Here is a 27,843-nt window from a genome sequence, read left to right as displayed (position 1 = left end):
TTTGTTCGAGTGTGTGCGTGAGTCTTAATTAAATTTAGTCGTATTAAGACTGCGGCAGTTACAATAATAATTGTACAACACCCGTGGTGATTTTCGCGTCCGTTTTCCACACGTCGAATATTGAAGTTTTTCGGACCATAACTGCTTACGACGTCGACGTCAGCTGCAGACGGTCTTGTTGGTCAGTCTTGAGTTCGCAGGTGGTGGTGCCGCGGTCGCTCGTCTTAGCACCGTGCTCACGTGCGCGCTTGCTGGCTCGTCTATGGACTTTGGATCGGACTTTTTGTGCTGGTCTTACGCTTCCGACGAAATAAAAAACAAAGCGAATATTATCGATACTGAAAATCACTCGTCACACGTCGCCTTTGTACGACAATATTAATCGAAATACCCTTCGATTTCGATACCTTACGGTTTCCTTTTTGATCTGTATTTTTCCGCGCACAGGTAACTACAAATTCATAAGCAATTAATCATATTCCTATTATAGTAATATATCCTCCATGCAATTATTTTAAGACCCGTATGGTCACAAGAAAAATTAACTTTCAATTTGGGCGTTTGCAGACTTAGTTTGCATTGATGTTCAGTGTGTAATTCAATTATTAATAATACACTGTTGTGTTTCCAACTTTCACTCCATTTTTGTATACTCATTTTTCTCCCAACCAATTATAGATTAAATTGCTCTGATTGGTATACAATGATCTATTGATTAGGGTTATAGTGTATGGTTTTGATAAGAAAACAACAATAATTTATGTGTTTTCTATTTATTATATAGTGCCTATTACCAAGTGCAGACTATCATGGATTATTTCATCTTCAGTTCAATTAGAAGTGGATAGCACATAACACATGTTCAAAAATTATAGATAACATAAACAAATCACTAAGATGATGATTTCACCAGGAGGTGGTGGCGGACACCAGTCATCAGCCGCTGCTGCAGCTGCAGCGGCTGCTGCGGCTGCAGCTGCTGCTTCATCTGCAGCAGCAGCGGCTGCATCTTCATCCTCCTCAGCTGCCAGTAGCTTTCTACACTTGGGTGATGTAGTATCGCTTTACTCAGAAGGCAGTGTATCAGGCTTTCTTAGCACCTTAGGGTAATTATAAATATTATATTTTAGTACTTATATTACTGTACATTATAGTAATTTTTTTTTTTTCATTAATAGTTTGGTGGATGATAGAGCTGTTGTTTGTCCTGAAGCAGGTGATCTAAATAATCCACCTAAAAAGTTCCGTGGTGTGTATATATATAAATATATAGTATAATAATAATACAATAATATTTGTGTCTTAATGAATGATATTTATATGAGGTTTTTTTTTTAATATTTTTCCGCTAGATTGCCTTTTTATGATGTGTCCAATGAATCGGTATTCAGCACAAAAGCAATTTTGGAAAGCAGCTAAACAACAACAGCTCCAACAGCATCAGCGTTTGGGTGGTAATGGATTTCCGCCTGGAATAGGACCATTGGGATCAACGACAATAGTAGGACCTCCGATAGCTACAGATACTGTCTTGATTAAACGACTACATGTAAGTATCTTTTACACATTTAATAAGTTTATTAGTAAGTAAGAGTATGATTATGGTATTACTATTAAACTATACATAATAATAGACTTTAATATATAGATTACTGTATATGTTGGCACAAAATGAATAATGGTTGCATTTTTATTTATTTAAATTCTTAGTGAGTTTTATTGATATGAATATAATATTTTAGATGTTAAATCCAGGTTAAATGTTCATTTATACAAATTACTGATATATGAAACATTAAATAATAAATTTGTAAATGTAGTATGTTTAAATTAGATTATTTTTACATGTTATTAAATCTGAGAATTATTTTTTTAAATAAGATATATTTTTATGAAATGTTACATTATTTTACTTTTTTACATAGTGTCATAGAATATATAAATTCAAAAATTATACATTTTGCTAAAACACATATTATTTTCTGTTTTGAACATTAAATTTTACTGCCACACTTTTTAGCATGCTGCTGAGATTGAGAAGCGTCAGAATGAGTTAGAAAACCGTAAATTGTTGGGGACTGTAATCCAGTATGGCACAGTTGTACAGGTACACTACAACAATATTACAATATTAATTTATTTCAATTTTTACTTAGTTATTTTTACAATCATTTTGATCATTACAGCTATTACACTTGAAATCCAATAAATACTTGACTGTGAACAAACGCCTACCTGCCCTGTTAGAAAAAAACGCTATGCGTGTTTACCTTGATGCAAATGGTAATGAGGGTTCATGGTGGTATGTGATGCCATTTTATAAGCTGCGTTCCACTGGTGATAATGTTGTTCTCGGAGATAAGGTTACCATGGTGCCTGCCTGTGTGGGCGGTAGTGGCGTGTCACTCGGTACACCTGCTTTAGGAGATTCCATGGGTAGTACAATGGGATTTGGCTTTGGCAGAAGCAGTGGATTTAGTGGAGGAGGTGGATTCAGTGGTGTTGGTTCATTTGGCAGTAGCGGCTTTGGAGGTGGTGGCTACTATAATCAACAACAACAAGTTGCATTGCACGTTGCTGGAAATTATGAGCTTCCGGACAATCCAGGCTGCAAAGAGGTCAGTTATATTTTTGTCTTCATATTATATTTCCATATTTAAACGGTTATTATATCACTTAATGTGTGTACGTAATGACATGTTTAATATTGTTGTTAAATGATGTTTTATTATTATAAACAATGGCTATCTTGTATGAGCTCTACCGGCGACATTACAACTGCAGTATGCGCTCTACCGTTTTTACCACTCTAATTGTAAGTAATATAAGTAATTATTATTTTTATTACACCATATATATATATATATATATATATACAGGTGATAGGTACAAGCATTAATTTTATATACAAATAAGCCGAACTATAGGAATATTTGGAAACCGTATTTTTAGATTTATTTTATTCCATCAAACATCGCAGTTTAGATAATTTTGAAGATAATATTAACTGGGCCGGCACGGATTACGATTACAATTTATAGATTATATATACATTTATCGCACAATATATTTTCTACATTTACTAAAAGATTTTTAGAAATTAAAAAAATTAGTAGCTGATTCTTCGTTTGAATTATGGTATAAAATTCTTTTGCAAGCATATTGAAAAGTGAAAATAAAAACCGTGTAAACTCAAGAACTGTCGGCCAATAACTAAATACACAATCAAAAATTATATCATGCAGTAAAAGAAAGTGATAATCTTTATTAGCATTAAGTCACGATAGTAAAGATAAATTGGGTAGTAGAGCGTATACAACAAGCGTGCCGTAATTGCAGGTAGACCGCGATCTACGGTAGAACGCATACGACAAGATAGCCTAAACAATTATTGTATGCTATTTGTGTAATATAAAATTCATAATATTATCTATAGATAATTAAATATTTTTTACTTCATTTACAATAAAAACACAACAGTTAGATTGATAAATTCAAACATAGAATTACAATAAATAATAATTAATAGGTATTTAAGCTATTTTTGGTATTTTTCACACCATAACATGAAAATAAAACAGCTATGTAATTTTTAATTATAATTAAAAATATCTTAAATAAATTTACTAAACTTTAGATGATCATACTCAGTGCCTCAACTAGGATTTCGAGGGTCTAGGTACAGATCAAATTTTAAATAAATTAATATAATTTAAAGTCCAAGTCTTGGAGGCCTTCTTATAAAATTATAAGGTCTTTTTGAGAATGCAATTCACCTCACTCCTGCTAGTTGTGACTCTGTTCATATCAAATAATATAATCAGAATAAATAAAATTAATTAAACCATCAACATTTTTAGAAAATAACCATTACTAGAATGTATAAATGTTATCAAAATTAAAAAAATTGTTGTTGTTTAAACCACAACATATTTGGTTAGGGTTTAACTTAAATAATATTAAGATAAATACTTATTTGAATAAGTATTAAAAAGTGTACTTTTATGATAGATTTTTTATTATTTATGAACCAATATGGTTAAAAGTTTATATAAAAAAAAAATTATTCTTTTTAGTAAATACATTTATTCTTATTATTTTATTTAAAACTCTAGGTTTGGTCATCAATATTCTTAGAGAAATAAGCATTAGTTTTCAACAATCAAAATAAATAAATTTGATTATGTTGTTAGTATACATTTTAAATTTTCATAAATTAATTACTTGTCAAACATAATGAAGCTTTATAAATTTTTTTTTCAATTTTATTTTATTTATTCTCAATTGCTTAAAAATATTTGTATTATATATGTTAAATCAATTATAGGTAAATAATAACTAAAAAATAAATATTATAATATTTTCATTTTCTGATACTAGTCAGTTAAAAAAAATTATCTGATCACTTATCTATTACAAAAATCATTTATGTGGTAATATAATATAATATGTATAAAAAATAGAGTACTTCAATATTTTTATAGTACAATTATTATACACACAATATTATAATTTTATGCAATTTAGGTAAATGTTGTCAATGCTGCCACAGGCTCATCCATCCATCATCATGTTCAACATGGAAACAATCAACAAATCCAACAGTATCAACAGCAGTCGTGGAAGGTCACTTTATTTATGGAACACAGAGACAATCAAGATGATGTGTTGAAAGGAGGAGATGTTCTAAGGTTATTTCATGCTGAACAAGAAAAGTTTCTTACAATGGACGAGTATAAAAGACAACAACATGTATTCTTACGAACTACTGGACGGACTTCAGCCACGGCTGCCACATCAAGCAAAGCACTTTGGGAAGTGGAGGTATGTCAAATTCAATATAGTTATTGCCACTATTTACTAAAATATAAATTGATTAATTATAGATATTACAATGAATTATAGTTTTTCTATAAGTTTCTAAAGAATTACACTGCTGTAAGAATATTTAGATTAGATTAAAAGTATATTTTTCCTATTTACTAAAATTTAAGGCCATTAATTAAGTATTTCTTATATTTCAATATTTAAGGACTTAGAACTTAAAGAATTTAAACTGGATAATTTTTTATTGAACAAAATCCATCAATGTTTTTTAAATATATTTTTTACATAATTTCCAGTTGAAATAAAATATTTTTTTTAAAATATATATACATATTAATATTTTTATTGTTATACATTTTTAAGTTTTTACTTTTTTTTTTTTTAAGTAGAATATTTTTTGGAGTATTTAAAGTTTAGGTGAGCGGAGTGGTATAGAAATACTTTGTAAAATGTTGGTTTACTACAATGTTTATAACTCATAAACTAATGGTCCGAATTTTGACTTATGTCCATCAAAATACTTCGAAAATTATTTTGTTTTAGAATATGAGATTAAAAATGTATGTTGTTGTTCAAAAAAGTAAAAAATTAAAAAAATATTTTAATAATTTCTATAGATTTTGAAATAATGAGTGTTTTTCTATAAAAGAATTACCCTGTTTATATCTCAAGAAATTATTTTTTAAATAGGTTTTTCAAATTTGAATTTCAAAATAAATATCCTTTTTTTTAAATGAAATTATATATTTTCTAGAGTTTTTGGTCTTAGAATTATCGTATGAGAAACTTTATTCAAGCTTTTCGACAATATTCTTTTTGATATTTGTAGAAAAAAAAATGTAAAATGTCTAAAATTAAATCAAAATGAGTTATTATATTTTGATATTGTATTATGTAAATAAATTACTAATTTCAACTTTTTGTGAAAATTTCAAGAACCTATATACTGTTATTTGTTTTTAAACAATAATAAAATAAAAAAATTGTTTGATAAGAAATCGTTATTTTACGCATGAATATCCTATTTCATCAAAATCTTTAGACAATCATAAACAATATTAACGTAGTTTTTGGGTCATTTTTTTTTTTCTATCCTAGTATAATAAATGTTGACCTGGTGCATCTTTGTATGATTTTTGTTTGAAACCAATCTATATCTATAAATTAAATAATAGATTTTTTTGTGTATACCTGCCCTATAATACTTTTGAACATATCTTAAAACAAAATATACGTAAGTAGGTTTAAGATATGTTTCTGAACTGTATATTAATACATTTTTAAATGTGAATAAATTAAAGTTTATTTCCATGTAAATCAATGTTTAAATAATAAATAATAATATCGTATTATTATACAGGGTATATATTCACATATTTAGGTTTTTATATCATACGTACTATAGTTATAAGCTCTGGGTTTTAGGTACCTAACAGCTAATTAAAGCATATAATACTTTTATATCTATATAAGAAAACGTCACACCTGCATGTATTGTCTCCGTCTTACACACGTACAACATGGTAAATTTTCGTTCACCAGTTTTAATAGTATGCTTTTAGTTTTGATATTAGAATGAATTGATCTATTATCAAACTTTATGGTAAAAACATTATCTGTGTTCTCTCGTTGGTTTTTTTATGATATTTTAATTTTTAAGTGAACTATATGCATTTTCAAATATTTATATTTTTCATACTCATAATTCACTTAAAAATTGAAACATCATAAAAAACCAATGAGAGAACACAGATAATGTTCTTACCTAAAAGTTTGATTGTAGGTTAATTAATTCTAATATCAAAACTAAAAACACACTATTAAAACTTGTGAACGAAAATTTACCATGTTATACGTGTATAAGACGGAGACAACACATGCGGGTGTGACGTTCTCTTAAAACTCAAGAAAAATTACGTATGATTCGTATGTGCATGCAGGAAATAATATATATTTTATTACGTATATATTATTTTTAATGATTTAAAATAGGATTCTTAACATTTTACAACTATTTATGTTTAAAATTAAACCGTTCATTTTTTATAAAATTAGAAGTTCAATACAACAATAAATTATGCTTATATTATAAAATATACTGTTTGGGACCATTGATTTAAAGGAACAACTTAACAAATTATAATGAGATCATTAATATACTTTGCTCTTATAAAACGTTGATGATGAACCAAGTAACCATTATGTATTTTATATAAATCAATATTAATGTTTTCTATGATAAAATGACTTAAATAAATGAAATATTACTACTAATTGTATATGCATTATATATTAATTACTGTTTTAATTTTAACTTATCAGTATTATGATTTATATTAACTGTAAGCTTATTACAGATCAATGGTAGGAAAACTATGACTCGCTTCGAAAATTTGACTGATTTTAAGTCATAAAATAAATAAATACAATAAAAAAAATACTAAATTTATGTCTATCGTACATTTTTATTTTTTGACTCTCCAAACAAAATCTCTACTATTTTAAAGACACTGTAAAATTATCTCGTATTAAACCCTGAATAAACTCGTTCTAATTTGTTCATAATTAGTTTCCGTGTGATTAAAATTACTTTTAAAATGTTTCTGTTTATTGTTTGTCTCTGCGATTACGCGGCTATGTATAATTTACATTCTACATAATATGATTTATCTTAATATAGTTTTTTATCATAAAAACGTCATAGTAATTTGTTAACATGAATCACTATAACTCGGTTCATGCACGATTGTGTGTCTGTATATTATATCATAATATGTGTGTATAAAATAATATAGATGGAATTATTATCATCTTGGCAGAATTTTTATCATGCTGACCCTGGTATTAGTTGTAGACTTAGTAATTGTCGATATGTTGTTTTTACATAAATAACTGTTTCCTAGATTTATTTTTTACAAATATTTAGTTACTTTATATTTTGAATAAATTCAATTTTTTTGTTTCATATTATATAATAAATTATAAACAGATATCCTTGTGTTTAAGTATTAATTATATATTTTCTTTTTTTAATCATATATAGGTAGTACAACATGACCCTTGTCGTGGTGGTGCTGGCCATTGGAACTGTTTATTTCGGTTTAAACACCTTGCTACCGGTCACTATCTAGCTGCTGAAATAGATGACGATGAGACTATGGATCAAATGCGATCAAAACTCAGAGGTTTTTCAATTTTGTTGATATTTTTATTAATTTATTTGTTAAATATTTAATCTTTTTTGTAATAATTTATATACATAGATGTTCATGGTGGACCTGTATATCATTTGGTGTCAGTGCCGCATTCAAACGAGATATCTTCTTTATTTGAACTTGATCCTACAACGTTGTATCAAGGCCGAAGTGGTCAAAGTAGGATGGTTGCTCGTCAGTTACAATCAGGTGGCACTCCAGCATATGGTGGATCATCTGGAACGCCTGCAATTTCAGGTTATGGAGGAGGTTATAGTACTGCATTTCAACATCATCATCAACCAGCCAACTTAGATTCAATAGTGCCACAGTCATCATACGTTCGTCTCCATCATTTGTGTACCAATACTTGGGTCCACAGCACTTCAATTCCTATCGATAAGGATGAAGATAAACCAGTCATGTCTAAAGTACCTAATTTTTTTTTAATTGTTATTTTTTATAGCAACTCTGATTAAAATATTATGCATGAATTAAAAAAAAGGTTGGCTGTGCTCCAGTCAAAGATGATAAGGAAGCATTTGCCCTAATACCAGTATCGCCGTCTGAGGTACGTGATTTGGATTTTGCCAATGATGCATGTAAAGTGTTGGCATGTAACAGTGCCAAGTTATTAGAACACGGCTCAATATCAGCTAATGAGAGACGGTAACTTAAAAAATAAAACAGTCAATTATAAAAATGTTGTTGTCATAACAGTACTTGCATTTTTGTTTTTTTTTTTAAATAAAGGGCTGTCACAACACTGCTTCAAGATATTGTGTACTTTTTGGCTGATATGGAAAATGAGCAAAACAAATCAGAAGCGTTGGATTTGGTGGTGGCCAATCCAAACAGGTAAGTTTTTATTAAATTGTTTAATGATGTTCTATACTGTTATTACTCTTAATTATTATTATAAATAGGGACCGGCAAAAATTGCTTCGAGAACAAGACATTCTCAAGCAACTTTTTAAGATACTACAAGCTCCATTTGTCATGGATAATGTCATAAACTCTAATGGTGGAGGAAACAATAATGGAAGTAATGGTGTGCGAGATGGTTGTGGTGGAGTAGCTGCTGCTACATTAATAACAACAACTGAATCTCCAGATGGAGATAACCAAAAATATGCAACTGCATATAAATACATGTTTCGTCTATGTTATCGTATATTGCGGCTTAGTCAGCATGATTATCGGAAAAATCAGGTGTTGCTTATTATACATGATATATCAATATTAATTATTATTTAGTGTTATTTTAATATTATCATAAAGTCTTAATACTTTTAAATAAATATTGTAATATAAAATTTATAGGAATACATTGCCAAACATTTTGGGTTCATGCAAAAACAAATAGGTCTTGACATCCTTGCCGAGGACACAATAACAGCACTATTGCATAACAATCGAAAATTGCTTGAGAAACACATCACAGCTGCTGAAATTGAAACATTTGTTGGTTTAGTAAGGTTGAAAAATGGTGGTGGTGGAGGATTCAGCCAGTCAGCACCCAGATTTCTTGATTATCTAAGTGATTTATGCATATCGAATAAGAAGGCTATTGCCATCACACAGGAACTAATCTGTAAAAGTGTGCTGTTAAGTGGTTCTCGAGATATTCTTATTGAAACTCGGTAAGTTGTTTCTTAACTTTTATTTTTTATATTTAATGAAGTTTTTTGTGTTTATTTCTGTTTAATAAACATTTATTTATATTGCGTATTAAAATTTATTCAAATCAAAGAATGATGAAGCAATTGGTGAAGCGTCAACAAAGTAAAGGTGGAAAAGCTTCTCCATTGAATAGTCACGAACAGACTTCCACTGATTTTTCAAATTCTGACTTAAATGATGACCAAGTAGTCATGTTATCTTGGAATAATGGAAAGGTTTGTCTTAGTAAATTTTTAAACCTGCAAAAATAAGTAACATATAACAATAATAGATTTATTTTATACATATTTATTATTTATATTAAAATAGAATTCCAAATCATTGGTTGACTTATCAGCAGAAGCTCGTCGCTGGCAGCTACAGCAACTGCAGCACTTACACCAACACAACAAAGCTGGTGTTGCTGCAATTGCGGCAGCAAAAAATTGTGATGGTTATGATGATTGGCATCTGCTTGAATACTATCGACATCAATTGGACCTGTTCTCAAATATGTGCTTAAACCGTCAATACTTGGCACTGAACAATCTTTCACCACATCTAGACATCGACTTAATACTGAAGTATGTATAAAACATAATACATACTAAATACATATTAAATCATTGTTGTCTTTTGATTTCTCAAAGCAACTTTAGTACACTGTTAATTCTGAACACTGGCAAAATATAGTTTACTTCTCAAAAAGATATTCCTTTATTATTTGTCCTTAATGTAGCACAAGTAATTAAATTTAATAGTTATTTGGTTATGTTAGTTTATAGGGCTTAGTTTGTAGGCATTAAAATAGACAAAATATGAACAAAAATTGTAAAATATACACGAAAAAATATTAATTATAGAATAAATACTGTAAAATCATATACGATAAATTTACTAATGAATAAACAATAAATAGATTTATGATAAGTCAATAGCTTATTGGTGATAAGATAATATTTCAGTATATTATCATAGTATAAGTAAAATCAACATCACATTGTTGTCGTCAAATAAATATTTGACTGCGACGATGATAATAAATATTTAATAAAATAATATTGAGTTTAATATTAAATATTATTTAAAATACACAGGGTAAGAAAAAAAACTACTTTTTTTTAGAAAATATTAATTACAGTTAATATGTGTATGAAAATAAATGAAACATATATTTTTTCCTTTAAGTTAATAAATTATACAAAATATTATGCATTTTAAATTTTAAATTTTGAAACTTATCATTGTATAGTTCAGAATGTTCAGATTTCTAGCTTGGTCTGTTATAAATCAAGGGTATATATTTACTACAATATGTTACTCTTATAATTTACAAACCCTAGTTGTTATGTGTTTTTAACATAAAATATTATCTTCCGAAATATAGGATTAAAAAGATTGATTACCAATTAATTCAATATTGAAGAAGTTAATTTTGTTTGTAATTAAATATCACTAATACATTATAAATTGCTCATCAAAATTGTAATTATATTATTTTTATTAGTTTTTTTCAAGATACATTTCTTTTGAGTTAAATAAAAATACAACATTATTAAAATTGAAAGTTATTTTTATTTTATTTTTTTTTTAATATATCTTTAGTGCTATTCATTAAAAAAATGTTATTGTCAAAGTCATACTTATAATATATTTGTATATGTTATCAATTTATTATTGAAGTAACTATAATCACATATCAACTACTTAAATAAAATGTAATCAAATTATTATAAAATACATTTAAAGTATTTTTATTTTAGTGACTTGTATTTTAAGTTACTTCCCAACACTGCCAATCATATATTGATATATGTTATTATATTGAAATTGATATGCATTTTAAATACAAGTATTATTATTTTTATGTGAATCAAGTTTTAATGTCGATGTTATAAATTTTACAATTTTTTAAAGCTGCTAACATTGATTATAAGTTAATACTTTTTAAATCATAATAAATATGTAGGTTAATTTATATATGTACCATGTTAAAATTGTATAACTGATTCTAAATTTATTTTTATCCATTCAAAACCGCTATTAACTTAAAGTTCATCAAAATATTCTTTAATACGTTTATTTTTTTATTATGTGTCATACCATTTTGTATTTTTTATGTAATTATGAATATTAATTAAATGATTATTTTTATTATTTTACTTATACAGATGTATGGCTGATGAAAATGTTCGTTATGATTTACGTGCTTCATTTTGTCGGCTCATGTTACATCTGCATGTAGACCGTGACCCTCAGGAACCTGTTACTCCTGTCAAATACGCTCGATTGTGGTCTGAGATTCCACTGAAAATAAGTATTGATGAGTGAGTAATACAAAACTATTGATTGATTTTATTATGTATAATGATTGAATAAATTAATTGATATAAATTTGTTTCAGCTATGATAATAATAGGAGATTAAACAATGATACAGCCGCCGCTCAACAAGTACGTACCCGATTCAGCTCAACAATAGCATTCGTTGAAGACTATTTGTTTAATGTAGTGGCCAAGATGTGGAATTTCCAAGATGCTCAACAAAACAAATTGACTTTTGAGGTTAATCATTAGTTTATTTATTTATTATTATTCATGACATGCTTATGGAGCTTTAGACTATAATATATTAACTTAGGTATAAATTACATTTTCATCCTGATTAGTGTAAAAAATTGTCTAAATATTTTATTAAACTTATTTCTTTATTATTATTACTCATAAATATTCTAAATATTGTACAAAAGATAATAAAATATTATCAATTATTATAATGTATATTATATCTTTATCTAAGAAATATTACTCAAAACTTATTTCTAAAATGTTACTTTCTATCATCATTTAACAAAGTGTCAACAAAAAATAAAAAAATAAACTACCATATAAAATTTAGATTTGATTAAACACAGAATTAAATATCATCTTATTTATATATATATAAAAAAAATGCTGTTAATTGACAAGTATTTGAGATTAGTTTTAATTGACAGTTACTGTGTTTTCAAATATTTTTAAAACCTAAGTTTTAGATACTTTCTTGTTCTACTGTTTTTGTTAGTGTAACAAGTTTTGAAGTCTTTGGTTAATTCATCATTTTTTTATTATATAGGTGGTCAAGCTGGCCAGAGACTTGATTTATTTTGGATTCTACAGTTTTGGTGACTTGCTCAGACTCACAAAAACACTATTGAGCATTTTAGATTGTGTATCAGAAAACGATTTTGCTGCTGTTGGCCGTGGAAATGGAAGTGATATTGTTAACAGTGTTTCGGCAGCGGTTGCAGCTACAACAACAACATCGAAATCAGTAGATGTACAAGGTAAGAAGAAATACAATTTTAAGATAATTTTTGTTCTTACAATTTTACTTAAACATAACATGGTTTTAAAACGAAATCTATCATACAATTTTATAATTGGGTTTCATATAAATGTTTATACAGCTGAAGGAATTGGTGCTATGAGATCAGCCATCGGAGACGTTGGCGCTGTAGTTACTGGACTTACGCTTGGTGGAAGTAATGGGCGCAGGCATCCACCACCACTGTTAAATAAGTCGAAATCTGCGTTGAGTATGGTTACCACAGCTACGACAGGTTCATCGTCCTCATCACTACTACACCAGCAAACTTCTGGTAGCAGTGGTTCAACAATTGTGAGTGGTGAAGCGTATCCCCTAGTCATGGACACAAAATTGAAAATTATTGAAATATTACAGGTGAGTGTGTTTGTTATTATTATTATTTTTTTTTTTGACAAATATTATGTTAACTATTATTGCTAAAATCATTATATGATACGTGCATAATTTGAATTATAATATTATGTTCCCTTCTAAATTAGATTTATTATGATTGTAATATTACTCACGTGGAAAATTTTGTGTATACAGTTTATATTGGACGTCCGCTTAGATTATCGTATCGGATGTTTGCTTTCTATTTTCAAACGGGAATTTGATGAAATTGAAAAGTCTGCTGCGGCAGTGGCTGCTGCACCATCCATTTCAAATTTATCGCAACAGACAACTACAGGTACGGGATCACCAACAACTTCTTCCAATACCACAACATCATCGTCATCATCATCTGTGTCGTCATCGGCGTTTATCGATCATCTTTACCATAAGTCAATTGATTTGGAACGGGTCGGCGCTCAAGCTGAAGGAATATTTGGAGAAAGGTATTTATCTTATTACTTTATTCTCGCCTCTGATTTTTTGGTTTGATATTTTTTAGTAGTATTTTTTCATTCTGATTGTTGTTCCTCAACCCAAACACAATAACTAACTATGATTAACTCGAGTGTGTGTGTGTGTGTGTGTTTGATTAATTTAACAATAGCGAAGAGTGTGGTGGTGCTGCTTTGGATCTTGACGACAACGGCGGCCGAATGTTTTTGCGCGTGCTCCTGCACCTGACCATGCATGATTACCCTGCACTAGTCTCGGGAGCATTACACTTGTTGTTCCGGCATTTTAGCCAACGGCAGGAAGTGTTACAAGCGTTCAAACAGGTACGTCATCTAAATAATGATTTATCAATCGAAATTATTTCTGAAGATAATGTTCATATTATTATATACACGTTATATAATATAAATAGTACAAATTTAATATATTGTGACCAATTTTTCTTAGCAAATATCATTTATTAGTATAATAATATGTATAATACTATATTATTATTATTATTTAATACAATCTGATTGTTTATTCATTTTTTAACAGGTACAACTTCTTGTGTCAGACGCTGATGTTGAATCGTATAAACAGATAAAATCAGATTTAGATGTTTTACGGCAAAGTGTTGAGAAATCTGAGTTGTGGGTTTACAAGTCAAATAAACCAACTAATACTACAGTAGCTCCTGGTAGTAGCCAACAATTACATAATGATAGTGATGAACACCAACAACAAACATCTGCATCTATCACCCAAGTATCTACAACAATGACAGATACTACCACACCAGTGGCCTTTACGCCATCTACAAACGCCATCGAAACTACACCATCGCAACCAATAACAGTAGATGATGACCATGTTACAACTCCAAGTCAACCTTCAAATACCACTGAAAAAGGAGCCTATGACACTTTTACAATTGGCGGTGATGATGTTGGAAATGAAGAAGAAGAAGAAGAAGAAGAAGATGAATACAAAAAAATACAAAAGGTAACAATATCCTGTGATAAAAGTAATGATAATTAACCTAACCTATGCACTCTATCCATACTTTGAAGCATACAATATTAATATTCGAATACTTAACGTTTATTACAAATTGAACTTTTAAAATAATTAAATATGAATAATTTTCCAAGATTTCTAAGAAAACCACAAAAACAACTTTTTTATTTTTATTTTGTGTTGAACAGAATACATTTTTGCAAATCATAAAATATTGCAACTTACAATAAATATATCACTCTCTATTATAATATTGTTATAATTTACCAATCTTATTTCAAAAATTAATAATTTGAAAAAGCTTCAATGTGTACAACAAAGTGAAACAAGCCTGTTTAATGTATAAACAAATATATAGTTAATATTTATGTAATTGATTAATCAACAATTGTTTTTGTTATTGATAAATGAAATGATAATTTTTTTTTTTTTTTGCTTTTATAGATTTTGATCAGAATGAATGAACTGTGCGTTAATCGTGTACCTATAGCAGTGGGTACTGGACTTAAGTCATCATCTTCTAGATCGAATTTATCCGTTAGAACTACACCTAACTTGGCCACAACAATGATAAAAAAACCCAAAAAGCACGAACAACGGCTATTACGCAATGTAGGCGTACATACCGTTGTATTGGATCTTTTACAGGTGCCATACGATCGAAAAGGAGACCGGCGTATGGATGGTCTGATGGAACTAGCACATGAGTTTCTTCAGTCGTTTTGCCTAGGTAACCCGCAAAACCAACATTTACTACATGCACACCTGGATCTATTTCTTAACCCTGAGGTATAATAATCGTCAAAAATAATAGCTAACCATTACAAAATAAATAAATAAACAATCTAATTTTATGGTTTCATCAGATTCGTGATGCACGTACCGTTTGTGCTATATTTAAAGACAACCCTGTGCTGTGTAACGATTTCGGTGGCGGCGGTGGTGATAAAGTTGTCCAACATTTTATACATTGTATTGAGTCACAGGGAAAACGTGTCGAATACTTGGAGTTTTTTCAGACAATTGTAGGTTGTTGTTCGCCTACACTTGGATCCACCTCAGTGTCAGATCCCTCAGCTCAGGAACCTGAAAATTATTACTATGGTAGTGGTGGTATGAAACAGCGTCATGGTGCAGCTGCAGCCGCAGCTGCTGCCATACAAAAACAGCAGTTTATCAGGAAATCACAGGACATGGTTATGCAAGAAGTATGTTTATATAAGAATTATAACGATATAAATTAAAATTACAATTGTTTGATATTCAAAAGTATAAATAAATTACATATCCATTTCATTTACAAGTTACAATATCAATTTTATATTTAACTATAATTTTACATAAAATTAATGAATCCTACATTTTTAATTAGCTACTTAATGCTGGTGAAGACGTATTGGTGTTTTATAATGACAATAAGGCATCGTTCCAACAATTTGTAGAAATGATGCGAAAAGAGCGTGATCGACAGTATCGAGAAGACGTGCAAATGCTGGTAGTGTCGGCAGTCAATAGTAGAAGTGCATCTGATAAACATCAGGAAGCCAATCTTAATCCCATGTTAGCTACAGATATTGGGGATACAGTATCTACAGAAAACTGTTCTTTGAGAGAGGAAGTGACAATGATTGAAGAATCTGAATATGAAAATGATAATGATCATAATGCTCTAAGGTTTGTTCATTTATCTATTAAACTGCTTTTTTAATGTACTGAACACATTATTTATCGCCAATGATGTCTAGAAAGTTGTGATTCTTATTAGTTATTGCTGTACAATTCTATGAAATATACTATTCAAAACATGTTAAATAATATTAACATTTGAAATGGTGAATTTTCAGATACCACATTGAGTTAGTTAAACTACTGGCCTATTGTACTATGGGTAAGAATGTGTACACAGAAATAAAATGTCACAGCTTATTATCATTAGATGATATTGTCTCTATGGTATCACATCCAGACTGCATATTAGAGGTAATTAATGGTTTTCAATCATTCATTAGTTGTGAATAAATCATACGAGACATCAAGCTTATTATTTATAAATTGTTGTGAATCAGGTAAAAGAAGCTTATGTCAACTTTTTGAATCACTGTTATGTTGACACTGAGGTTGAGATGAAAGAAATATATGCATCAAATCATATGTGGACAGTATTTGAAAAGAGTTTCTTGCCTGATATGAACCGTGTAGCAGACCAAGTGGCAGCTGCGGCTATGACTACTTCGCCGCCGACCATTACCAGTGTTACCCTTACAAAATCACACTGCAAGCTAGTAAAATATGTATGTGATTCTCTGATCACCGTTATTGGTTCATTTTTTGGCAGTCCATTTTCAACGACAGCCGCAGCAGCTGCTGCAGCAGCAGCTGTATCAACTGCATCATCATCGGACCATCAACATCATCACCACCGATTGCAAACTAGTGCTGATGAAAGTGGCAGTGGTTCATCTTCGACCATAGTAGCATCTCCTACTTCGACTGTCAATACTAATGCTGCTGCTGTTGTACAGGTATTGTTTGTAGTTAACTCATTTGTATTTTGGTATAGAAATGACAATATCCAAATATTAATTTGGTATTCGTTCTATTGTTTTTACAGGCTAGACAACCAATATTTGTTCAACTCTTACAAGCCGCAGTTAGGGTACATCAGCAATTAACTGCTGCTGGTCATTTGACAATTCAACAGCGATTTAACGTAGAAAACACAATACGCATACTTTCAGATTATGGTGAGTTTCATTTGAAATTCTGTCTATTATACTATCTATTTATTTTAAATTATATATTACACTGAATTGCTGCATCTTAAAGCATGAATAATATAATAACATTTTAAAGCTTTGGTTTTTATTTGAACAGCCAAGAATATGTCAATTGATCTACCTTCACAATTACAAACTCACATTAATGGTATATTCAACAGACAATCACAAAACTCTACCGGTGGAGGGATATCTGGTGGAAATTCATCTCCATCAGCGCTATTACTTCGAAGACAAACAACTAAATGGTTGCAAGCGGCAAAGTTAACGCCTAAAAAAATGATCGAAAGATCACAATCGCAGGTATCATAATTATAAGCCATTATCCATTATAATTATTATGTATTATTAAAACTATGACTTCATATTGACTACCTATCATCATATGTTTAAATATTAAACTATTTGTTTTAGTTGATACGATTAGATAAGAGCATCGTTGAAGGGCTGCAGGACATAATTCTGGTATTAGAAGACCAGCTCAGGCCATTGGTCCTAGCTGAGCTATCTCTACTTGTCGATATACTCTATCGCCCGGAACTCTTATTCCCTGCCGTAGCTGCAGCCGCTGCTATTGGTGACACGGCTTCCGTTACAGTAGCTGCAGCAGCGTGTGGAGTTACTGGTTTCATCAGCAGGTATTACAGAATTCATATCTCATTTGTCTTCTACAATCTTTTCTTTTTGTTTTGCATCCAACGATTTTTCTTGTTTTATATTCATCTTATTTATATACTAACCATTTTTTTCCTAGGTTAATTAAACATACTGAACAATTGTTAGAAGAAAAAGAAGACAAATTATGTGTTAAAGTCTTAAAAACTTTGCAAGAAATGATGGCTATAGATTTGGATTACGGCATCAAGGTATATCACTCCTAAATATATTATTTATTACTAAGACTCAATTCTTCCATCATTGAATATATTATATAAAAAGCGGATTTATTATTTTTTTTTTTTACACATATTGTTGTGTACTATCGTAATGAATACGATTCCATATTATTCAAATGTAATAGTCAATTTAATTTAAAAATGTGATATTTCTACTTTTATTTATGCTGATATAAATAAAAATGTTTATCATAATTTACATTTCTGAAAAATAGTTGTGATGCTTAATTATTCTATATACTAATATATTATTAATTTAATGACCAACTTAAAAATACTGTGAAAAATTATTATGAAATGTATTACTTATGTATTTGTTGTTATAGGGTGATGCACTGAGACAAAGCTTACTAGTAAGGTACTTCAATGGTGGCGCTATCGGCACTGGCCTAATGGGTATGGATGGTTCAAGTGATAGTGGAATAGACACATCTGATCAAGAAAGCAACGGCGGTATTGCTAACGCTACTGATGACGATGAAGGTAACAATGATGATGCTTCAACGACTTCTGGCAGCCATCTCATGGGTTCTTCTGCTACTGAAGATCCTTTGACAAAAAATGTGGCTACCAATCATCAACAACATTTACCTCCATCTCCATCAACAACTTCATGGTCACCTCCACCACCAATATCATTTAGATCTGAACAACAACAACAACACAGAGTCACTCATGGACCTGGTGGTGAATAATTATTATCTTTCTTAAACTAAATATGAGATGTTTACACACTGATGCAAAAATAAAAATGTTGATAATTAATACGACGGGTTAAATATAGTTTGCCTACTAGTTTGTTAGAGTATTAGATCTATTCCTGAATATATTTTATGTGTTAATGACATCGATAACTTTATTATAATAATATTTACATATTTTTGCAGCAAAATTCTTGCGGCGAGCTGGGCTTACTTTACATGAAGTACAGACCCATCTAGACAGAGAAGGAGCGTCCGATTTAGTTGTCGAACTCATCATAAAGTCAGCTACAGCTTCAGCAGCTGCGGCATCAATGTCTAGTGGAAATGGTGGTGTTGGTAGTTCTGTCGGTGGATTCTTTGGTTCAATGGGTGGCGTTGGTGGTAATTTTTTTGGCAACAATTACTACTTTGGTGGTGGTGCAGGAGCAAGTGGTTTTGGGCCATCGGCTTCAGCGTCAGCTGCAGCCCTCTCTGCATCCCCGTCTTACTCAATATTTGTCGAAGCTGTGCAGCTGGGCGTCGCCCTGTTAGAAGGTGGCAACCCCGTTGTCCAGCGTAGCGTTTACAATAAACTATTGTCGCCATTGCCGCCGGGTACAGCCGCTGCCGCAGCAGCTGCAGCTTCTGCCGGCGGTGGTGCTAGTGGTGGGCGAAGTAGTGGTGCTAGTCCGACTGATCCATCGGTGAACTGTTGCCAACTATTTTTCCGAGTATTTTATGACAAAATGCGTGACGCTCAAAACGAAATAAAGTCGACGGTTATAGTATCGGTAAATACAGCTGCCACAACAGCCGCAGCTCAGGCAGCTCAACAACAGCAAGAGGCTGAAATGGCTGCAAGTGGACGACGTATGCCATCTGTCAATGGTCAACAAAACCGTAGTGGTCAGCGACGACAAAACAACGGTTTTGATCGAAGTCTCGGTAAAAAAGGTTCGCATATAGTTATTTTATTTTCAGTTTTACAAAACTTATACAATACATAATGGTTATATAATATAGTCATCAAACTTAGTACAACTATTTTTTAATAAGATATCATGGCCATAAAATTTAAAAATATTCGTTTTTGTTATACTTGGATACATACAGGTGGTAAAACTACAAGATCTAGAGGTGTTGGCAGAACGCGTCAAGTAATAATGACAGATGAGTTGCATGAAGAACTGGCGCAAGCTGCAGCAGCTACTAGCCACGCGTATGCGATTGGTGCTCGAAATTTATCAGTAACGTCTCCAACTAATTCTGCTACTGGTATGTTAAAAACAATATTTATTTTCATTAAAAATTAAAGAATCGCTTTTTACAATTTCACTTAGAACGTGTATTAGAATAAAACTTGAAAATTTGAATTTCTATAAATTTTAATGATGTTTATTGTACTATACAATTTTATTATTTTATCATAAAGGTTACAAATTAAAATTTATTACTGTTATATCTCTGTACAAATTATATAAATATGAAAAATAACTCTTAAATTAAAACGTATTAACCAATACATTATTACAGGTGAATTAGACTATGATGAGAACGTTGAAGGATCATCAATAACTGATGATGTTAACAGCACTGCAGCTGATAGACTTCAGCGAGCTGACGATTCATACTACTACTATTATCACAGACAACAAGAACAGCAGCAGCAGTACTTACAGCAACAGCAGCAACAACAACAACAGCTGCTTTCACCTAAAATTCTGATTATGCAACCTATTTTGCGTTTTTTGCAACTTTTGTGTGAAAATCACAATCGTGATCTACAGGTATTATGATATTATGACTTTGTTCATTCATTTTTCTTACAATTCTATAATATAATATCGACCTCAACTCTTTTTATTAAATCAATATTTTTTATCTGTTATTAACAACATGAAAAACTATTATTGCCAAAAAGGTTTAAGTCTATAAGGTTTATTAGTAACGTACGATTTGTTGATGTATTATGATGTTTCACAAATGCCTAACTATAAATTGTTTTTTATTAAAAAAAAAAAATAATTTTATTAATAATTTAACTTTTCTTGTACCTATTTTTCTATCTCTTAACACTGTACTAATTGAAGTAAGCTCCTATAAATACAAATCTAACAAAAAATAATGTCTTAACTATGCTATCATGATATAAACCAATTTTTATATTTTGTAGAACTTACTTCGAAATCAAAATAACAAAGTCAATTATAATCTAGTATCCGAAACTCTGATGTTTTTGGACTGTATATGTGGTTCAACAACAGGTGGTTTAGGATTATTGGGTCTATATATCAACGAAAACAATGTATCACTCATTAATCAAACACTAGAAACGCTAACTGAATACTGTCAGGTTTGTTTTTTAAATTTAATATCAACTATAATGCTATGCAACCGACACATGACTCAATTAGTAATAGTGTTTTATATAGTTATTTATAAATACAAATAATATAATTAACAACATTTTATTTAGGGGCCCTGCCATGACAATCAAAATTGTATCGCTACGCATGAATCTAACGGTTTAGATATAATCACAGCACTTATACTGAATGATATAAACCCACTAGGCAAAACACGCATGGATTTAGTACTGGAGCTGAAAAACAATGCATCTAAATTGTTGCTGGCTATTATGGAGAGCCGAGGGGATGGTGAAAATGCTGAACGCATTCTTTACAATATGAATCCTAAGCAGTTGGTAATTAATATTTTTCAATGATAATTATATGTCACTTGTAATAGTTAAACGTCGAGCAATAAATGTATACTAAGTATACTATAAGTCTTATAGTATCGTTGCACCGTTTTAGTTTTATTATCCATTCGTTTCTTCGAATTGTTACATTTTTCCATATAGGTTGATGTGGCATGTCGGGCATACTATCAACAGCAATACAACGTGACGACTTCGCTAACGCGCCGACGTTTTGGTGGTAGGCTGGCCATGGATTACGGCGTCGATGATGATAACTGCGACGACGACGACGACGATGATGATGAAGAAGATGACGATGACCAAGAAGACTGTGATGAAGATGATTGCTATATTGAAGATGTTAGACTAGGCAAAGGGACGTCCATCAGTAGTGGTCGCAGTCGTAGTACCAGTGGCGCAGGTGGTATAGACGGTGATTGTGACGATGATGATGATGAAGATAGCGGTGTTTCGCCAAAAGAAGTACGAAATAAATACAAGTTTACAAATAACATAAAAAGTTTCATGAGAATCCTTATTATACTTAATTATATTATGTATTAGACAAGTTTTATACTATTCATGTATTATGTAAACAGTATATTGTATAATATAAAATTTCTATTTATCTAATTTTTAAGAGTTTAACATTTTACTTATAATTTTAATTATATTTTATACATATTTAGGTTGGCCACAACATTTACATATTGTGTCACCAGCTAGCGCAACATAATAAAGAGTTGGCTGGTTTGCTAAAACCTAATAGCTTGTACTGTAGCGAAGTTGAAGGTGTTCAAGCGACAGGTGGACAAAACCAACAACAACAACAGCAGCAACAGCAACAACTACTACAACAACAAAACCAAGTCGACCCCCGTGTCAACCGAGCTTTAGTTTATTATGCATCGCATACAGCTCAAATAGAGGTATAGTAAATCGATTGAATCATATACAAGTGTGTATCATAGTGTGGATTAGCAACTAGGTATATGAAATAATGTTATTTTAAATTTTTCCATCCCCAATAGTAATTTAAGGTATCAATATATTGTGGTAACTGTATTACATTATTTTACAGATTGTCCGACATGATAGAACCCTAGAACAAATTGTGTTTCCTATCCCCGAGATTTGTGAATACTTGACCCGCGACACTAAAATCAAGATCTACAATACAGCTGAACGTGATGATCAAGGGTCCAAAGTTTCTGACTTTTTCGAGAAGACTGATGACATGTTCAACGAGATGATGTGGCAAAAAAAGCTGAGAGGTAATCATTCAAACACGTTTATTAATACAACAAATATTAAGTATGCGTATTGGCGTTATGTTACAGCTCGGCCGTCGTTGTTTTGGGTTAGCAGCTTTATGTCATTATGGAGTAACATTTTGTTTAATTGCGCTGTGATCATCAATCTTATCGTAGCATTTTTCTATCCATTTGACAATGGTGGTAGTGGTAGCAGTAGTAACAACAGTGATGATGGGCAACGCCGTCGTATGATATCTGGTAAGTATTCATTAGATAAACAATCAATGATTGTAAATAATATGTGAAATTTGTTCTTGCGTTGTGTCAAAGTCGAAAGGTATACGTTTTTAAGGTGATCCAATATCAAAAATCATGTTTCGAATCTTTTCTAATAAATAATAGTATAAAATTGAATCGTTTTGTATCGTATTGTTACAGCTTTGGGTGGCCATGTTTCTGCGGCTGTTTGGCTCGGACTATTGGCTTCAATCTGCGCAGCTGCATTTTTGTTGTGGGCTAGAGACGATGATAACGCTGATGATGTCGACGATGTCGAAGACGACGACGATGACGAAGATGAAGATGGCGGCGGAGGTGGTGATCGAGATCAACAACAACAACGGAAAACGACTCGCCGCCGTAGACAGCAGCGTCGACGCAGGCGAAGGCGTACATTGCTGACGACCCGGACAAGCCGACGAAGATGGACTGCGGCAGTACGCACCACTTTGGTCGTCACGGCCATCCTCCGGTTAATATTATCTGTTGGCCCGGAACCCACACTTTGGTTATTAGGCGCGATCACGGTACGTTTTTATACTCACCTCATCGCCGCCTTCGCTTCTTAAATAATATAATTTTCTTTTCATTCGTTTGAAAACAGTACACAGTGGAACTAACTCACTCATTTTATAGCAAAGTAACAAATATGACTTTTTTTTTTTTTCATTACAGGTTGTAATGAAAAGTGTGCACATTATCAGTATCATGGGCAATCAGGGTACCTTTACCAAGCGCCTGGGTCAGATATTGGCTTCCGCCGAAATTCTCTACCATCTGATGTACATTATGTTTTGCATACTCGGCTTGTGCATGCATCCGTTTTTCTATAGCGTATTGGTAAGCTATAAACATTATACTTTATTGCGACAATAATATTGTGATATCTTAATCAATATTTATAGTTAGGTACTTATCATAATAAATGGTTATAAAATTTTATGTAAATTATAATAAATCAATTTAAATAATATATTATACTGATTGCATATTGTATATTCGTATTTATCGTGCATTTTAGTTGTTGGATGTTGTGTATCGTGAAGAAACATTATTGAATGTCATACGGTCGGTCACACGCAATGGCCGGTCTATAATACTGACCGCCGTTCTAGCTCTCATATTGGTCTACTTATTCTCTATAATCGGCTACATGTTCTTCAAAGACGATTTTCTGGTACAAGTTGACGACGACGTCGTATTTGGTGAGTACACTATTTGTTACTTGTTATACTCTAAATTATTTTTAACTTCCTATAGTTATGACAATAATTATTAAATCGTATACCTAATAATAATAATCAGGGCTGTGAATTTATAGAAAAGTACATTTTTTTTTGGTGATTGTAAAACATAGCTTTGTAAGTACATAATTTGAATTATGTAATTACGAATCCATCTATGAAACTTTTATTTTGCATTTTTTTGACGTTTTTAATTTTTTAGGTCATTTTTTGCAATTTTAGGTCATATTTCGCATTTTTTGGTCATATTTTGCTTTTTTTTTTGTTCATTTTCTAGTATTTTTAACCAAATTCTGTCAATTAACTTGTTTGAAAACTTTTTTTATTTTACACAGGCTGTATAGTATATATTATGTCAAATTTTTTAACTTTTTTATTAAATAAACACTTTTTTGTACTAATATTTAATATCCTGTACCTAATATTAATATAAATATAAAAATTAAATTAAAAACCACTTTAAATTAATTTTATATAATAATTTTTGGCATTTTATATTCCTTTTTTTGCATTTTAAGTGCATATTTTATTGCATTTTTTTGGAATTTTTAATGCATTTTTTAAGTTTTTTTAGTGTATTAAATTCACAGCCCTATTAATCTTATAATATAAAACCAAAACGAGCTTCCGAAAAAATCCGCTAGTAATATATAAAACGGTTTAAGTTAAAAGTCGTTTTCACTTCTCTTAATGTTATTATTAAAATTACAATTATTAACTTTAAGAAATTTTATAGTTCTTTTTTGTGATATTAATCGTAATATATTCTATATTATATAGTTATCATTTGGCTACGATTTTACATTTTGTCTTGATTACTTTTTTAGACACAAGTGGCAGTGACGACCAGCAATCCTGTTCGGCAGCTGCAGCAACAGGAGATGATTTTAACTGCGATGGAAGAGATAGCAGCTTAACAAGATCTTCTTTGTCTGTAGATACGGGGGGTGGTGATCGGAAAGAAAGAGCTTGTGACTCATTGATCATGTGCATAGTAACAACATTAAACCAGGGTTTAAGGAACGGCGGTGGCATAGGTGACATACTTCGAGCACCCAGTAGTCAGGTATATATGATAACTGTTTATAATTTTATTGTTGATTATTTTTGAATACTTCAATATCAGTTGTATATATTTATAAAAAAAAAAACTTTAATTAATTGTGTGATATTAATAGCTTATTATTTAGTTAACACATTATAATATGAATTGGGTAATAAACTAGTTTAACAATGTTACAAAATTTATCTCCTGTATAAAATTATTTTGTAATAAAAAAACAAAATGAGCATTTTAAACTTAGATTTGAATAGTTAAGTTTTTGCACGTAATCTATTGCTAAAGTATTGTTTTATAATAAACAGGAACCTCTTTTTGTGGCTCGCGTTGTTTATGATCTACTATTCTTCTTCATTGTCATCATTATTGTTTTGAACTTAATTTTTGGTGTCATCATCGATACATTTGCTGACCTACGTAGTGAAAAGCAACAAAAAGAACTGATACTGAAAAACACGTGTTTTGTGTGTGGTATGTATAGTATACAAAATTTGTATTTAATATCACCCAATATACTTTAATTATAAAACACTTATGATTTACAGTAGAACCTCTATATAACAAACTACTGTTTAACAAAACTCTAAATAACAAAATATTTTATGGAACTATTAAATTTTCATTCAAAAACGTTTCTATTAAACGAATAAATGTTTTATTATATTATTTTTTCAAGAAATTTAAAAACTATTTTTGTATTTTGCATATTTACAAAGTATACATTCTTCAATCAGACTTATTTAAATAAGTATAAGCAAATTCATATTCAGAATAGTACAAAAGTTATTCAATCAGAAAGTTCTTATAACAAAAAATAAAAAAAAAATTATAATTTACATCCTTTAAAGATTTAAATGTATTTATTTTATTTTAATTTATTAATTAAAATTATACATACATATTTTATATTATTATTTGTATACCTTTTGTACGCTAAAAATGATTTTTTTTTCGAGCAAAAAAAAAATATTATTTCTTTATAGCAAAATTTCTATTTATCAAATTTTTTTCAGAGAGCCTTCAAATTTGTTAAATAGAGGTTCCAATGTATGCATTTATAATATATGTGTATTATTATTATTTAAAGACATATGTAACCTACTATATTTAACTGATTTATGCATTTTATAATGATAGATGTTTATAAATACAATTTACAATATTTGGTCAAAAATTTATCATAATTATGTTAACATTTGTTAATATAAAAATATGTTTCAGGACTCAATAGATCCGCATTTGACAATAAAACCGTAAGTTTTGAAGAGCACATTAAATGTGAACACAACATGTGGCACTATTTGTATTTTATCGTTTTGGTCAAAGTAAAAGACCCTACTGAGTTCACAGGTCCTGAAAGTTATGTGTACGCCATGGTCAAAGTAAGCTGAATTTATTTTACTTCTAATTATAACTTACACAAATTTTTCATCTGGTGTTTTATTTAAACACTCCAATAGGACCGTAATTTAGACTGGTTTCCACGTCTAAGAGCAATGTCACTGCTGATGGCTGCCCAAGTGGATAGCGAAGGAGAGCAGGTCGAGCTTAGAGGTTTACAAACACAGTTAGAAACTACACAGACTTTAGTGGCATTATTATCACAACAGCTTTCTGAACTTAAAGAACAGGTATGTCTTTGTTTATTTCTATAACAATTGAAATACTACAACAATAATGGTTTTTTTATTTTTTATTTATTCCTTTTTTTTATGTATGATTTAGATGACAGAACAACGAAAACAGCGACAACGAATTGGATTGTTAAATTCGACCAGTGCATATTATGGCATAGGTGGAGGTGGTGGAGTCAATGTTTTGCGTCAGCAGAATCAAATGGGCATATTGTGAAAAGCCAAGGGCAACCTTAAATATTCTCTATTCTCTCTTATAAAAACAAATACATACAATTTTTTTAAATTATTCAATACAATACGCACACAAAAACTTTTGTAATGAAATTAGCGATGATAAATACTTAAATCACGGGGTACTTAGAATTCATTTATTAATAATATTATTGTTTTAATGGTAGATAGTTTAATTATTGTTATTTAAAAGTATATAT

The 27,843-nt window shown here is 30.4% G+C and overlaps 1 protein-coding gene across 1 annotated transcript; it reads left to right on the top strand.

Annotated features, from left to right (window-relative positions):
* The first annotated feature begins 36 nt into the window (after positions 1–36).
* LOC112596204 (inositol 1,4,5-trisphosphate receptor) lies at positions 37–27,808 on the top strand. The gene is made up of 49 exons (XM_025341695.1): positions 37–447; positions 785–1,106; positions 1,179–1,249; positions 1,353–1,549; positions 2,021–2,107; positions 2,187–2,618; positions 4,528–4,824; positions 7,871–8,012; positions 8,091–8,452; positions 8,527–8,690; positions 8,775–8,879; positions 8,948–9,233; positions 9,345–9,664; positions 9,775–9,919; positions 10,014–10,267; positions 11,855–12,010; positions 12,088–12,247; positions 12,798–13,008; positions 13,132–13,406; positions 13,581–13,870; positions 14,032–14,203; positions 14,418–14,864; positions 15,324–15,668; positions 15,746–16,087; positions 16,252–16,553; positions 16,724–16,859; positions 16,946–17,401; positions 17,491–17,623; positions 17,754–17,959; positions 18,071–18,294; positions 18,411–18,522; positions 18,879–19,239; positions 19,440–20,189; positions 20,349–20,510; positions 20,769–21,022; positions 21,409–21,588; positions 21,712–21,939; positions 22,099–22,419; positions 22,626–22,865; positions 23,018–23,210; positions 23,277–23,450; positions 23,631–23,998; positions 24,147–24,311; positions 24,493–24,676; positions 25,543–25,781; positions 26,081–26,246; positions 26,997–27,157; positions 27,236–27,406; positions 27,501–27,808. Exons 2-49 carry the CDS (start codon positions 898–900, stop codon positions 27,624–27,626), a joined length of 11,481 nt encoding a protein of 3,826 aa, XP_025197480.1. The 5' UTR covers positions 37–447; positions 785–897; the 3' UTR covers positions 27,627–27,808.
* Positions 27,809–27,843: the final 35 nt, after the last annotated feature.

Source organism: Melanaphis sacchari, unplaced genomic scaffold, assembly GCF_002803265.2.
Source record: "Melanaphis sacchari strain LSU unplaced genomic scaffold, SCAv2.0 Contig30_pilon_pilon, whole genome shotgun sequence".
Lineage (NCBI taxonomy): Eukaryota > Metazoa > Arthropoda > Insecta > Hemiptera > Aphididae > Melanaphis > Melanaphis sacchari.
This window is presented reverse-complemented; position numbering and strand designations above follow the sequence as displayed.

Bases quoted from the DNA above. Each gene is read 5' to 3' on its own strand.
- LOC112596204 (XM_025341695.1), top strand. From the start codon at position 898: ATGATGATTTCACCAGGAGGTGGTGGCGGACACCAGTCATCAGCCGCT. The intron at 8,013-8,090 runs GTTTTTCAATTT...TTATATACATAG, and splicing joins AATGCGATCAAAACTCAGAG to ATGTTCATGGTGGACCTGTA. The intron at 24,312-24,492 runs GTAAGCTATAAA...CGTGCATTTTAG, and splicing joins CGTTTTTCTATAGCGTATTG to TTGTTGGATGTTGTGTATCG.